This window comes from Rhinatrema bivittatum, chromosome 19, assembly GCF_901001135.1.
Source record: "Rhinatrema bivittatum chromosome 19, aRhiBiv1.1, whole genome shotgun sequence".
Classification (NCBI taxonomy): Eukaryota; Metazoa; Chordata; class Amphibia; order Gymnophiona; family Rhinatrematidae; genus Rhinatrema; species Rhinatrema bivittatum.
Window position 1 is genome coordinate 39,953,687 of NC_042633.1, and position 15,571 is coordinate 39,969,257.

Below are 15,571 nucleotides of genomic sequence, written 5' to 3' on the forward strand. Positions count from 1 at the left end.
TTTTTTTTTTAAATATAAACCACCCTCCCTCCAGTACTTATTCCTGCCTGTTCCGTTTTTTGCAGAGTTGATGCTGGCAGGGCCCCCCCCCCCTCCCCCCCAGGCCTCCCTCCAGCCTGGGTTTCCTTTGCAGCACCTGATAAGCAGGAGCCGCCTTGCAGAGCACCTTGTGTTTGTCATGGTTTTACTCCTCGTGTGTTGTGTGTATGCATACTGTTTTTTTTATTTTTCCCCCTCCTCATATCGCTGGATGATTGATTTGGATGGGGGGGTGTGTTTTTCTCACTCTCTCTTGTGGGTTTTTGGTTATGGATGGTGCCTTGGGTCTCTGCTTCCCCTGTCTGCCCCCCCCCCCCCCATACCAGGGTGGGGCCCTGAGATTCGCTGTAGCTGATGTGCATTTGATTGGACCAAGTCTCTTTTTTTTTTTTTCCTGGGGGAGGGGTAGCAAGTATGGGTGCAGTGTATCCTTTTTATAGACTTTCACTTGACTGTTTTTATCTGCTGAATTGAAGTTTTAAGTAAAATAATTTAACAAAACCTTGTCTTGGCCTTTTTGTGTGTATAACTGTATTGAGGATGACTTTTGGGGGGGGGTCCTTCCTGCTAAAATCAGCTTTGGATGGTTTAGAGAAACAGGAAGGCAGAAAACAATCTTTCAAACCTCTCCCTACCTTCTGAGGAAGAGGTGGGGGGTGCAGGGCTCTCCATGGTAGGGCTGCCATGTTCTTTAGAAGCAGAGAGGGCCTACCTACTTCTTTCCACCCCACACTGCTTAAAGCTAACTTATGGGCAAGTCATCCTTTGGAAGTTAACACACATCTCTCTCAACACCCTTACATGTTCTCAGGGAGGCTTCTGCTGCAAACGAGGTTGAGAAAGTTGTGAGCATGAGACGGGAGCAATTGCAGGCCTGCAGGGACGCCTGCTGCCGTAGGAGGATATATTTGCAAGGGAGGGGGTCCGGTCTGCTCTTGCACCTCTGCTGCTGTCCCACCTTCATCAGACTGCTTCAATAAAGCCATCAGTTCCTGCCTGGTTCTCTGAAACTTTATCAACTGCACAAAAAAAAAAGAAAGAGTTCCACGTTCCCTGCACGAGCTGATGCTAGGCTATATTTAAAGAGAGCCCCCCCCCCCCCCATGTCCTGGAGGACAGTGGGCCTGGCTTGGGGCTTCTTGACACTGATCAGTTGGGGGATAAGGATATGTCATTAACTGGATTTATAGAACCCCCCTGTCCTGATTAGTTGGGGGAGGGGGGGGGGGGGTTGGTAGAGAGGGCAGAAAAGTGGGAGGAAGTGTTAAAATAACCTTGGCTATAAACATAGCCAGCCCTGCGCTGGATTTAAAAGTGTGGTACCAGAGGAATGGATGTCCCTTTGAAGCAGGGCTGGGTATATGGTACCTTCAAATTTATGTAACTTAGGCCATGGCCTGTGTGTAAATACAAGCCTGCACCACATTCCTCCCTGCAGGCTTCCCAAGAATAAGCACCAGTCACCATGCCAAACACGGCAGCAAAATAATAAACTTTAATAATCCGCCCATAAACTCAAAGCTCTGCAGTGGCAGCCAAAACATTTTGGATTCCTTAAAAAGTCCTGCAAGCAAAGGGTTTTTCTGCTGCTCCGCCTTCTAGTCCTAAATTCTAGGCAGGAGCAATGGAAAGAAAACGTAATTGTAACAAAGCTTTGCCTTCTTAAATGCCAGCTCAGCCTGAGAGACCCCTTCCCCAAATCCAGTGCTAACGACAGACGGAGCCCTTCCTTACGAAACTAGAAAGCCTTCTCGATGGCCGGGAAGAAATTCAGACTTTACATCATATTACAGTCCCACCGAGCTTTTAAGCTGCACCAAGCCTCCGGAGTGGGGAAGGGAGAATCGGCTCGTCTGGTTTTACTCCCACCCCTCAAATCTTTAAAATAAATAAATAAATCAGGCGGGTCACATGCTAAAGGCTTCACCCCCGACCTCCCCAAACCGGCTGCAAGCCCCCGCCTTTCCCAACCTCCCTCCGAGATGACGGGGTGGGAACCCCAAACTTCCCTTCGTCCTGCGTTACACAGGGTAGCCGGAACATCCGGAAACGGGCCTGCAACCGTAAAGCAGGAACCAGGAAGGCCCCGCTCTGCTTTTCCGGCCGGAGCCATATTTAGAAGGGACGCTCCTCCCTCAGCTCCACGTGGCTTTCACCTTCTGCTTCACCCACCGGAAGCTGTGCGTTAATTCTCCCGCGCCTGGGCCTTCCCAGACCGGTGAAAAAAGTCCAGGCTGACCCCCCCCCCCCCCCTCTCTGCTCGTGCACAAGTTCCTTTATTCTGAACAAGTATTGTAGATCTGCTTGTAGATTGCAGCAATAGGAGCGGAGGAGGACTTTAAAGAGCAGGCCGTACGGCTCGGGAGTCAGGCCTATTGCTTGCAGACTATTAGGAAAAACGCCTCGTCTTTTTTGGCCCCTTTTACGTGGAACGCACCCCCACCAGTAGTGATAACGAAAGAACGAGACATGAAGAGCTTAAAAAAAAAACCCCGCTGAAAACACTTTACCAAAGTATTTTTAATGATTTCTAAAGTATTTTAGATATATTGTAAGCTATCCTGGTCTATTGCCTAGGAAGTGGTAGAATATAAAATGTTTTAAAAAATAAAAGACCATAAGTCCCTTCTCTGAGGAGCTTACGATCTACGTCAATGGAGAGATAGAAGGAGCCTCAGTGCTACAAGGGGATAATGGCCTTAAAAATACACCCTTGCTGTCCTGATTCCCAGCCTTTGCAGCTCTAACTCCTAGGCCACGCCTTTCCACATATTTCTCCTGCATGCTAAATCCTTACACAAAAAAAAAATATATATCTTCCCTTTCCCTTGCTTTTACATTGGACTTGCTTGTAGTGAAACCTTCCAGTGGTTTGTGAATTTGGGTGACATCTGTAGAGTTCACAGCAAAAAAAAAAAAAAAGGCTACACCAAGAGAGGAGCGCTGGAGAAAAGACACCACAAACGCGCTCCTCTGACCTCCCACCGCAAGGGAAACCCCCAGGCCCGGACTGTTACCTTGAAACCAATACTAATGAGCCTACTGTCGCTATCTACCCCGAGGCTTGTACCCAGAACCAAGGCGAAAGAAACCGAGCCAGCGCCTTCTGGGAACTTTATACCCTTGGCCCTCAAAGGCCTCTGGGCTCTAATAAGCCTTTGATGTGTTTCAGGTGTTGCTGGTACCTCCCCTCTCGCCCCAAGCCTCTTGCCTCGGGGTCACTCAGCCCATGGCGTTTCCTGGATGGGACGGAGGTAACGATCCACAGAAAGAAAGAACGTGATCCTTTCTCCCTTTAGATGAGGATCGGGGGAGCCCGATGCCCCGCCAGGGCTGCAGAAGCACTCCTGATCCCCTCCACCCCCACTTCCCGACTTGCACGGGGGGGAGGGTAATTTTTGCTAGCATTTGTTGTTGTTTGCAAAGCTTGTAAAGGAACGGAAAGAAATCTCCAACCCTGAGCAGATCTGCTGCTTGCGATCAGACTCGGAGATTTGACACCCTATGATTTAATTTGATTTTTTTGTTGTTGTTCCTCCTGCAGGGCATGGAAGTTCCGGTGTTCGCGGAGGGCCCGGAACCGCCTGATTTCTCCCTTCTGAGGGAGCTGCTCTTGCCCCCTTGCCTGGAGCCCGATCCGCCCCGCCAGCAACAGCAGCAGGAGGAGGAAGAAGCCGCGGCGGCGGCGGCGGCAGCAGGAGAGGAGCGCGCAGGGCCGGGGCGCGAGGCGGCGCGAGGCTGCGCAGGGAGCGGGGCGCGCGCCGCGGGCAGGAGCCAGGCTGACGGCGCGCGCCCCTGCCGCAGCTCTCGCGCAGGCCGCCAGGGGCAGCAGCGCCGCCTCCGCGCTAGGCAGGGGCTGAGAGAGCTAGGAGGAGGCGGTGGCGAGCGCAGGTACCGCACCCGCGCAAAGAGGGAGGGGCGGCAGTAAGGGGAGTGCCTCTGCCATTCTCTCTCTCCCACCCCCGCTTCTCCTCTCCTTCTTTCACGTCATGGAGCCCGCCAGTGAAACTCAATTACTATTTTTGGGTGGGGGGTGAACCGTTGGGAGAGGGCGGGGCGGCTCCCCCCCCAGGAGAGAAAAGGCGGGAAGCGCCCTGGAAGGTTTTGGTTTTCTGGGGGCGTTGAAGCGGTGCCGTTCCGGGGTTTCTCTTGTATGGGGGGGCTGTGAGGTTTCTCTTTCTCCAGGTCTTTAGTAAATACGATGCCTGGGTGCATTTAATGGGCCACAGAAATGGCGAGGAGAGGCTTTTCCCTGTTTCTTCAGACTGAGTTTAAACCCTTTCACTGCTGGCACCAGGCACATTCATAAGAACCTGCCCTGCTGGGTCAGACCCAGGGTCCATCGAGCTCCAACAGAGGCCAATCCAGGGGCAGGGTCCCAGGGGGCAGAGAGATCCCAAGCTGCTTATGTATTTATTTATAAACTTTCTATCCCAGCCACATCCTAAGGGTTTACATTATAATGGGGGGGGGGGGGGGGATGCATAGGAACAGAAGCTTGGAAGGCAATGTCACCTAAACCAGGGCTAAGCAGTGGATTCCTGCAGCTTCACCTTAATAATGGTTAATGGACTTGTCCAAACGCCACTACACTAAGAGTTTTCACCACATCCTCGGGCAATACATTTCAGAGTTAATTATACATTGAGTAAAAACACATTTTTTCTCATTAGTTTTAAATGAAATGTATTACCCAGTAACTTCATGGAGTGCCCCCTAGTCCTTCTATTATCTGAAAGAGTAAATAACCGATTCACATCTACCCGTTCTAGACCTCTCATGATTTTAAACACCTCTATCATATCCCCCCTCAGTCGTCTCTTCTCCAAGCTGAACAGCCCTAACCTCTTTAGCCTTTCCTCATAGGGAAGCTGTTCCATCCCCTTTATCATTTTGGTTGCCCTTCTCTGTACCTTCGCCATCGCAATTATATCTTTTTTGAGATGTGGCGACCAGAATTGTACACAGTATTCAAGGTGGGGTCTCACCATGGAGCGATACAGGGGCATTATGACATTTTCCGTTCTATTCACCATTCCCTTCCTAATAATTCCCAACATTCTGTTTGCTTTCTTGGCTGCTGCTCCACACTGAGCAGATTTCAACGATGACCCCTAGATCCTCTTCCCGAGTGGTGACCCCTAATGTGGAATCTTGCATTGTGGTTACTCTTCCCTAAGTGCATCACTTTACTCTTGTCCACATTAAATTTCATTTGCCATTTGCATGCTCGGTCTCCCCGGTTTTGCAAGGTCCTCCTGCAAGTTCTCACCATCCTCTTGTGATTTGACAACTCTGAATGGTTTTATTTATTTTATTTTTATTTATTATTTTTGCTATACCGGCTTTCATGACACGAATCACATCAAACCGGTTTACATTTAACAAAGTGTGCAAGTTAGAGAAAACTCAAACCACATTAACAAGAGCATAGTTAGGAGCGTGAACAGTTACAATAAAACAGTGAAGTAAATATCTGGGATCTGGAAGGAGAAGTGGGGAAGTTAACTGATAGCAAAATATTTACAGTGTAGCAAAAATGATTCCAAAATAATAAATTTGTATAGTGAATGACATTGAGCACAAGGTGATGGTGATCACAGAGTAGTGAGTGGTTTCTTATTTAAATCCAATTTTGATAAAGTGTTGGAGATGTTGGGTGTAGGTTTTAATCAAGGACAGGAAAGGCTTTTTTAAAAAGCCAAGTTTTCAGCCTTTTCCTGAACGTTGGTAGGCAGGGTTCCTGACTCAGGTCTGCTGGGATGGAGTTTTGTGCCATCGGCAAACATGATCGCCTCACTTGTTGTTCCCATTCAGGCTCCCTGCCCCTGGGGGCTGAGGCAGTGGTAGTGGGGGGGGGGGGGGGGGTGAAGCCACTTGCCCAGGGTCACAAGGAGCATCAGCAGGACTTGCACCCCCTGCTTCTCGGCCACTTGCCCACTTTAAAGGGTTCCCACAAGCCCTCTAAAACAGAGGCTGGAGGGTAGATCAGGTTCTGTCTCTCCTTTAACAAAGGAAGCCACCTGAGTCTGACTTGTGGCAGAGCAGCCAAGTGACCCTTCTGCAGGGCAGCTTTAAGCTAATTAGGCCACCCTTGATTATCAGGCTATTTTCTTTATTTAAAAAAAAAAAAAGAAGAGGGTTATATGCCAGTAACGGAACAGTGGTTGTAGTGCCTGAGCAATCAGCCGTAGCTTCCTGATAAAGAAAAAAATAAATTACAAAATTAAAAGAAGCCAAGAACAATAGGAGGAAACTAAAGCAATCCCACAGGTCAGTTATTTTGCAGACACGAGATAGGGCGACCGCTGTAGAGCAGGCTCGCCTGAGATAAAGCTGGTGATGGGCTGGTGCTGAGCTCAGGATGGGGGATGAGGGGGGGGTGGGGTGTTCCCTGGCCTCCCTCCCCCCCCCCCCCCCCCCACCATTCTCCACCTCCGTCCTTTTTCACTTCCTGGCATCGCGCCCGGGGCAAAGGGGGTGGTGACTGGCACATGGCGGGGAGAAACCTCCTGAGCCGTCCTAGCACCCCGGGTCGTGCCGAAACGCGCCGTCCTGGGTGGCCGAGCCCTGCTGGCAGTCGGATTTATCGAACCGTGCAGGCCCGCCCGGGGGGGGGGAGCAGGTGGATCACTTTCTGGGCCCCCCCGCGCACGAAGCATAGATAGAAACGCAGGACGTGACTCTTTAAATAAAAGGGCGCGTGTGTCCCACCCTGCCGCCTCCTACACATCACCTGCTCAGCTTTATATAGTGCGTGTGCCGTGCCTTCTTAAATTCAGGTCCTGTCCTTCTCTCCACCACCCTCTCTGTAAAAAAAATAAAAAAAAATAATAATAATTATATATATACATCCCTATGTTCTCCTGAGTCTCCCCTCTTTCACCCTCATCCAGTGAAAAAGGCTCAGCTCCTGTGCATGGAAACCTCTGAGATGTCTGAATGTCTCTATCCTATCTCCCCTCTCCTCCAGGGTGCATCATGTTTACATCTTTAACTCTATCCCCATGTGCTTTAGGATGAAGACCACTGACCATGTTAGCAGCCTCCTTTCCATTGATAGAGGCTCAGCTCCTGTGCAGGGAAACCTCTGAGATATCTGAATGTCTCTATCCTATCTCCCCTCTTCTCCAGGGTGCATCATGTTTAGATCTTTAACTCTCTCCCCATGTGCTTTAGGATGAAGACCACTGACCATGTTAGCAGCCTCCTTTCCATTGATAGAGGCTCAGCTCCTGTGCATGGAAACCTCTGAGATATCTGAATGTCTCTATCCTATCTCCCCTCTCCTCCAGGGTGCATCATGTTTAGATCTTTAAGTCTCTCCCCATGTGCTTTATAATGAAGACCACTGACCATGTTAGCAGCCTCTTTTCCATTGATAGAGGCTCAGCTCCTGTGCATGGAAACCTCTGAGATATCTGAATGTCTCTATCCTATCTCCCCTCTCCTCCAGGGTGTATCATGTTTAGATCTCTAACTCTATCCCCATGTGCTTTAGGATGAAGACCACTGACCATGTTAGCAGCCTCCCTCTGGAGCGACTCCATCCTGTTTCTATCCTTCTGAAGGTGGGGTCTCCAGAATTGTACTCAGTATTCCCAGTGAGGTCTCACCAGGGACCTATACAGGGGCAGCATCACCTCCCTTTTTCTGCTGACTCTTCCTCTCCCTATGCACCCAAGCATCTTTCTGGCTTTTACCCTCGCTTTATCCACCATAAGATCATCAGACGCGATCACCCCCTGATCCCGCTCTTCCTTGTAAACTTAGAATAAAATATATATATGTTTTTTTTAAATTGCACATTGCTGAGTATCAGGCTGCTGAGTTTTGGCTTTGTGCCGCGTAACCACTCAAGAGGGACGGGGAGGCTTCAGTAGGTCCAGAAAGCTTGCACCTGGTGCAGACCGGTTAACCCCTAAGGCATCGCCGCGATCTGTGGGAGCGAGGGTGTCTAAAAGCACCATGAGCCCCGCTGCTGTTATTTTATTTTATTTTTTTTATTGCAAACAGTACTCATTGCAAGTTTTTGGAGCGCAATAGAAAGGAGGTCTTGGAATGAGACCAAGAGAGAGAGGAGGGCAGAGCCTAGAAGAAGGCTAACCGACGAGCACAGGGTGAGCAGGATCATTGGAATGGCAGGCACAGGTTTGCATTTTGGTACAACACTTTCCATCCTATCTGCCTCTGATTCCCATTTTATTTTACATGAAGCAAATATTCCAATAGTCCTCTAGGAAACGTCAGGGTACGATGCCACGATCTAGGAAATAGTCCGGTATTTTCCCTTCTGCACTGCTCTGGTTAAAGATGTCTCCCATCTGCCACCTGTACAAGTCTGACCCGCCCGCAGGGTGCCTCTCCTTATCCAGGTCAGGTTTCCTCTTCCCCTCCTTCCTTGGTCCCTCCGCAGTGCCCGGCAAGACGAGGGCGCCAAGTTCCAAAGCTTCCACCTCCCCCCTCCCCTCCCAAATATTTCTACAAAATATAATATCCCCAAAACGGGGCACGAAAGCTCCCCACGCAAACTGCAAATCTGTTCCAAAATAGTAAATATTTCTTTCGATGCAGCTGTCTTCTGACCATCTGATGTTTTACAAGGAGAATTTAGTTTAAAACTTTTCTCACAGTTTTTTTTTTTTTAATGGGGTAATGAATTTCCAGTCTTACGCCAAAGGTAAAGAATTATCTTTTCCCGTTGATCCAGCCTCCGGGAATTCAGTTTTGGTATTTGTTCTTTGCAGTGGGTAAGGGAAATTTGTATTTATTTTATTTTAAACGGTATATACATGTATATAATAGGGAATGTAGGATGGAGGGGGTCTCCTGATTATGATGTGTGAGCCATCAGGACACCTTGGTTTGTGATGATGCTCCCTTGGGAGTGATACACCGTGTATGAAATGTATTCGTCCGATCCCATTCCCTCTTTGATATAATATGCACGTACCGATGAATTCGCTTGGTTCCTCGTGCCTTACATAAGAACATAAGAAATTGCCATACTGGGTCAGACCAAGGGTCCATCAAGCCCAGCATCCTGTTTCCAACAGAGGCCAAACGAGGCCACACGAACCTGGCAATTACCCAAACACTAAGTCTCTTCCATGTAACCATTGCTAATGGCAGTGGCTATTCTCTAAGTGAACTTAATAGCAGGTAATGGACTTCTCCTCCAAGAACTTATCCAATCCTTTTTTAAACCCAGCTACACTAACTGCACTAACCACATCCTCTGGCAACAAATTCCAGAGCTTTATTGTGCGTTGAGTGAAAAAGAACTTTCTCCGATTAGTCTTAAATGTGCTACTTCCTAACTTCATGGAGTGCCCCCTAGTCCTTCTATTATCTGAAAGAGTAAATAACTGAGTCACATCTCCCCGTTCTAGACCTCTCATGATTTTAAACACCTCTATCATATCTCCCCTCAGCCGTCTCTTCTCCAAGCTGAAAAGTCCTAACCTCTTTAGTCTTTCCTCATAGGGGAGCTGTTCCATTCTCCTTCTGCAGCTTAAGTGTACGCTGATGTCTGTATTATTTATTTATTTATTTATTTTTAATTCTTTTAAACTTTCAGGTCTGCTTTGGATATAAGAGCTGTCACTGATCCCCTTCGGAGTTTCCTGCTGCCCGCAGACGGGTCTCGGCGAGCTCCCGACCCCGCCATCCTGTTCTTCCTGGAAGAATCCGCCAACCTCCTGCCGAAGCCTGAACTGCATGGCGGAGACCCGGAGGCGCCCGGTCGCCCGATGCCGAGCCCTGCCGGGGGCGAAGGCTGCCCGTTTAAAATGGATCACCCCTGCCTGCCCCCCGGCCCCAAACTAACCTGCAGCCACCCGCGACAGAGCCACCCTCAGGCCTTCGCCCTCCTGCCCGCGCTGCATGGCTTCAGCCCCATGGACGCCCTGAATCTCATCAGCATCCAGTGCACCAACCTGGTGAACGCCGGGAGCCTGATGGGGGGCAGCCCCCCAGTGAGCACCACCGAGGCCGGGCCGGAAGGCAGCCTGCCTGCCGCCGCGGAAACGACGCCGGACGGCAGCCCCGACGGCGGCTCGACGGAACGGTGGACGCCCCGGTCCAGGAGCGCCGGCGCCGTCAGCAAGGAGGCGCGACCTGGCCCAGGAGCAGCTGCCTGCCGAGACAAAGGCGGGGTGCCTGTGCCGGGCAGGTGCCCACGTGGCTTAAATGAGGCGGTGAGGCCCTCTCCCGCGGGACTGGAGGGTCATCACGTCAAGATGCCAAGGAAACAGAAGAGGCCCATCAAAAGCGCAGCAGCAAGGGACCCCACCTTCAGGGGAGTTTGGTTCCAGATGCAGCTGAGGTTGGGCGAGGGAGGCCTCGGAGAGTGCCACCTGCTAACCACATCCCATTACAGGTACAGCACACAGAGCGTCCGTGGCAGGGCAGGAAATGTGGTTCATTGGGTTGTGTCCATAGGGAAGTGGTTGTTTGCTTTCTGGTGCTCCAGTGGCCCACGAGCCGGTCAGCTTCTCAGCTTAGCAGTTGTGCACCAGGTAGGGCTGCTGGGCATGTACTGGCCCGGGGGGGTGGGGGGAGAGACAGGGCGGACTGAATCCGAGTGAGACCGGGCTTAGCTCAGCCTTCCCATGAGCTCCTGAAGCCATCTGGGAAAGCCCTGTGTCCCCACTGAATGGGTCCTGGTACCGAGAAGGCACCAGAAGGAAGCATTTTCCATAGAGTGGATAAGGGGGGGGAGGGGGAAGCCGAAGGGAGGAAAGATGAAAGGGACGGTGAGAGGGCGATGGACCCCTGCACCTAGACGTGGCACAAGTCAAGGGTGCATGGGATAGACACAGAGGGCCGTTTGCAGCAGAGGGAGGAAGGCAGACGGGGGTCACCAAGTGGTCGTCACCTCCCAGGACTTCTTCTGTGTTGCATTTTTTGTTTTACTTTTTAGTATAAATGTGTTTTATTTTTTATCAGTTTTGGAAATACACAAGGTAACGAGACAGTACAATACTGCATCACCTTTGTTTTAAATGCAACAAAGCATTACGGGTGCCGATTAATTCTCAGACCCCCCCCCCCCCTTGTTTTATCTCCAGTCACCCGGGGGGAGCTTAAACGCCTTCCTTTAGTTGGAAAGTGAGCTGTCCTCCCGACGTTTCTGGGTCCTGGCTTACCTGCCTTTTAAGAGAGGTTGTGGTGTTGCTTTTTATGCATCTAAATTCTGGGACTCTGTCCCAGTCCGTTTTTTTCAGAGGGGCGGAAAGTTAGGCTCCCCATAGATACAGAACTGGGGGGAGCCTTTTAGTTCACCAGGCCCCCATCCCCTCCTTTTTTTTTTGGTTTAGATTTCAAAGCCAGAATTCCCCAGACTCGTGGGGGTAGAATACTTTGTATCCCTGATCCTAGGGAAGGGACACAATGTAACAGCTTCTTCTTTTGTCATTGTCTCAGTTTGTAGCGGTGACAAGAACTGCAGCTTGTTTGATTTATTTGTTTATTTGGACAGCACGAGCTGTTGGAAAAGAAGCCATAAGCCAAAAGCCAGTGAAATCTGCTTGGTGAACGCCGCCGCCAGGATGAGCGGCTCTGAGGAAGACCGAAGCGCGCTCTGCGCCCTGAGTACGTAAACGGGAGAGAAGTGGTTGGGGAGGGGTGAGATATGACAGAGCCAGTCGGGTACCGCAAAGAGGTCGATAGAGCTTCTGATTTTACATTTTAAGAGGCAATCACCCATAAATCATCCCTGCCAAAAATTAGAATCTGTGTTTTATTGTATAATCGCCCAGACTGCTTTGGATCTGTTTCCCTGCCTTTTCTGCGCTGTTGACTCCTGACCTGCACAAAGGTATTTTTTTTTAATTTAACTAGAAAAGATATCCAGCTGTTTTTGTACCCTGAAAGAATCCCTAATTAGCTGGGAAATGAGCGCCTAAGCATTGAAGCCCAAGGAACAACTAAAACACAAAAATTCAACCTTGATAGAGAGAGATTTTTATGTATTTATTTTTTAAAATTTTATCCGGTGGAGAGTTCTGTTCTAGAACAGGGTGGGGGAACCTCCAGTCCTTGAGGGCTTGCGCGCCTTTGAGGGGGATTTCAGGGTAGCCCCGACGAACTCGCATGACAGAGACCGGAACGCACGCGGCCTCGTCGGCAAGCAAATTCATTAGGGGTACCCCTGAAATCTCCCCACTCCTGCTCTGTGGCGAAAGGCACGAGGCGGCAAGTAGACGGGTGGGCGAGGGCAGGCTGGAGAATGACTGACACCTTTCCGAAAGGGGCGGTGGGTGCCTGGAAGGGGGGTCTCCCATGGTAACAGAACGCAAGAAAGCCCGGGGCAGCTAGGTTGAGGTGTAGGGCAAAAGGACCTCACTCTGGCCGGCACTATACCTTCATATTCTAGGCCTCCTCCCCTCCCCCCTCCCCACATGGATCCAGTGCGGTGCTGCCCAGGGCGATCCCTCTCATGAGCAGGAAGGGAAGCTGATATTTCCCGCCCTGGCTTTGAATGTTTGTTTATTTATTTATTTGCTTTCAGGGAACAAGAGTTGCGCCTCCTGCAGGACCCAAAAAACTCCCCTCTGGAGGGACGCGGAAGACGGGACGCCGCTCTGCAACGCCTGTGGTATCAGGTACCGGTGGCAGCGAGGTCGACGACCCTGGGGATGGGAGGGGAAGGGGAAGGGGAAATCTGTATTCACGAAGGTCTCTTTCCACGTTCTGCACGTGTACAGAAAACAAAACAAAATTCTGTACTAAGGCCCCCCCCCCCCCTTAATATCCTGGCCTGGGTACGAAACAGACCACCAGTGGATTGAGGGAGGGGGGGGGGGAGACCGGGGGGGGGGGGGCACTGGCTTACATTTTGACATAATTTAGGACTCTGTGCAGCACCTTTCATCCAAGGCAGGATCTTGACAGGTTTTTTTCTTCAGAATTTGGCACTTCAGATAGGGGCTGTGCCAACTGCCTCTGGGATGGACAAACTTGGCAGCTCATTCCTGCATCTCTCTCTCTCTCCCGCTCTCTTTTCTTCCACACTGCAGGAAAGCTTTGCAGAGTGGGGAATTGCAGAGAGAGAGAGAGAGAGAGAGAGGAGGAGGAGGAACGGTGTTCTCAACCTGTTTACTGTAGGGTAGAGTGAGTTGCAGGGAGAGGAAGGGACACACACTCTCTCTCGCACGCGCTCACTCGTGCGTGCTCACACACACATTCTTACGCTTTGCTGGAGCTCACACTCTCGTGCGCGCACTCACACACACTCTCGTGCGCGCACTCACACACACTCTTACGCTTTGCTGGAGCTCACACACACTTGCGCGCGCTCACACACACACACACACACACTCTTATGCTTTGGAGCTCACACGCACTCTTGTATGCGCTCACACACACGCACTCTCGTGCGCGCTCACACACACGCACTCTCATGCTCGCTCACACGCACGCACTCTCGTGCGAGCTCACACACACACTCTTATGCTTTGCTGGAGCTCACAATGGCATTTCAGTGTCAGAAGCACTCGGGGCCTTCTCCCTCCTGCAAATAAGCTCCGGTCCTTGCCTGCCTGTGACCCCTCCGCCCCCGGAGGAAAGGAGTTGGTGCAATTTCACAGCTTCCCTTAGGCTCCTGTTTTACAGGCTTTGAGGGGAACTGCCCCCACCAAGGGATCATTTGGTACCAGTTCAGCAGGTCTCATCCTTCTGAAATATTCCTTGGTCTGGCCCTGGTCCTCTGGGCAGATTCGGGAAGCTTTATGTGCCGGGGGGGGGGGGGGGGGATCGCTTTTTCTATGGGCGAAGTAACAGTAAAACAAAAACAAAAAATCCTTGGGTGCGACACCGTGGAAAGTTGGCAGGTTCTGGCAAGGGGGAGGTTTCTGCGAGGCAGAGGTAAGAATGAACGCAGAGGATGTGCCAGCCCCCCAAGCAATCATCTCAACAGTAACAACAACAAAAATCTCTTTATTTTATCAAGAGCAGAGTTTGGGTCAGGAGAGCAAGCCCTGGTTTTACCTTGAAGGAAAAAAAAAAAATGTCGCCAGGCTGTTTTTAACTTAACAACAAGCGAAGAAGAGCTGCACGGGGTTGTTTTTGTTTGTTTGTAGGTATAAAAAGTACGGGGTAAGATGCTTCCGCTGTTGGAACATCCCGAGGAAGGAAGGGAAAGCCTGCAGCAAGTGCTCAAACTGCGGAGGTCGTCTGCATCTCTTGCTAGCCAAGCGCAAGGCAGGGAAATGGTAAATAATAATAATAATAATTATTGCTATATACACACACAGGCATGTGTCCGTCTGCTTTTATCAGGTCACATTAGAGTCAGATTGGTTTCTATTTAAGATGCAAAGGGATGGATGTACTAAGAATTCTCCCCCCCCCCCTTCAGTGGATGCAAACGGGGGGGGGGGTGTTAAGATTTTATTTATAGATTCTGCCTTTCAGGCACTTGGTCGTCCGCCGCTGGGCCAGCAAAGTGGAGGAGTAAGCCCGGTGGTTAGAGCAGTGGGGCAACGGAGCGGGGAGCCCAGGGTCATCCGAGGTCCCCCCCCGCCGTCGCTCCTTGTGACCCCGGGGCAAGTCACTTTTACCCTCCCTTGCCTCGGGTACAGACTTAGGTTGCGAGGCCCCCGTGGGGACGGGGAAATGACCCCACAGTTCCCGAACGCAATCCGTTCTGAAGTGCCGAAAAAGCGGGCTGCGAAAATAATAAATAAATAAAATACCTGCGGTCTCCTTGGGGTTTAGTTGTGGGAGGACAGCTTGCACTTCGAGGGGGGGGGGGGGGGGGGGGGCTGTGCAGCTTCACGGAAACTTTCCAGCCCTGGGCCACAGAGACAAACTGATTGGGGGGTGGGCTTAAGTGGGGGGAAATTGTACGCACGTGTGTGTGTGTGTGATAGATATTACTGTTTATCTTCCAGAGCCCCCTCTGCTAAGCGGCGTTGCTCCAGTGCCACGGGGGAAAGCCGGTTCCTGCTCACCCAGCATCCGCGCCCCAAAGAGGATGAGCTGCCTCCAAACAGAGGTGCGGTGGGGGGAGAGCGCCAAGGCCACGAAGCAAGTTTCAGTTCGGACAGTGTTGAACGAATGAGCGGGAGCCGATTCTCTCTGGCGCCCCTGGATATTTTTTTTCTGTTTCTGAAAGCTTTCTCCTCTTCCCCTCCCCTCCCCACCCCCTTTCCCCCTTAAAAAAAAAAAAAAATCCGAGTACTCCTGCTTGAAAAGGTCCGAGGGAGTTTTTCGTGAAGTCCTTCCTCTTCCCGTCCAGCTTTTTGGAGTTTTTTTGTTTTTTTTTATGTTGTTGTTGTTGTTCTGGTTATTTAAGTTAAATCTGTTTTGTGGCAAAGATTTGTTTTCCTGTGCTTACCAGGGAGCCCTCTCCTCTCCCCCTCTTTAGTGTTTCCTTTCTCCACCTGACTTCACAGGTACAAGAAGCAATGAATGTAAAGGACTCAGTCCCTTGTCTGTTAATGCCTATATCTCTCTCTGTTCTGCTTTTAATGCCTATCTTGGTGTCCCTCCCCTACGCTTCTTATATTCACCTCTCCCTTCTCTC

At 50.7% G+C, this 15,571-nt stretch overlaps 1 protein-coding gene across 1 annotated transcript; it reads left to right on the forward strand.

Moving 5' to 3' along the window:
- The first annotated feature begins 2,021 nt into the window (after positions 1-2,021).
- ZGLP1 (zinc finger GATA like protein 1) lies at positions 2,022-15,217 on the forward strand. The gene is made up of 8 exons (XM_029584542.1): positions 2,022-2,029; positions 3,212-3,293; positions 3,584-3,930; positions 9,620-10,420; positions 11,522-11,634; positions 12,554-12,647; positions 14,124-14,255; positions 14,937-15,217. Coding segments are annotated over exons 1-8 (1,578 nt in total). The 3' UTR covers positions 14,938-15,217.
- Positions 15,218-15,571: the final 354 nt, after the last annotated feature.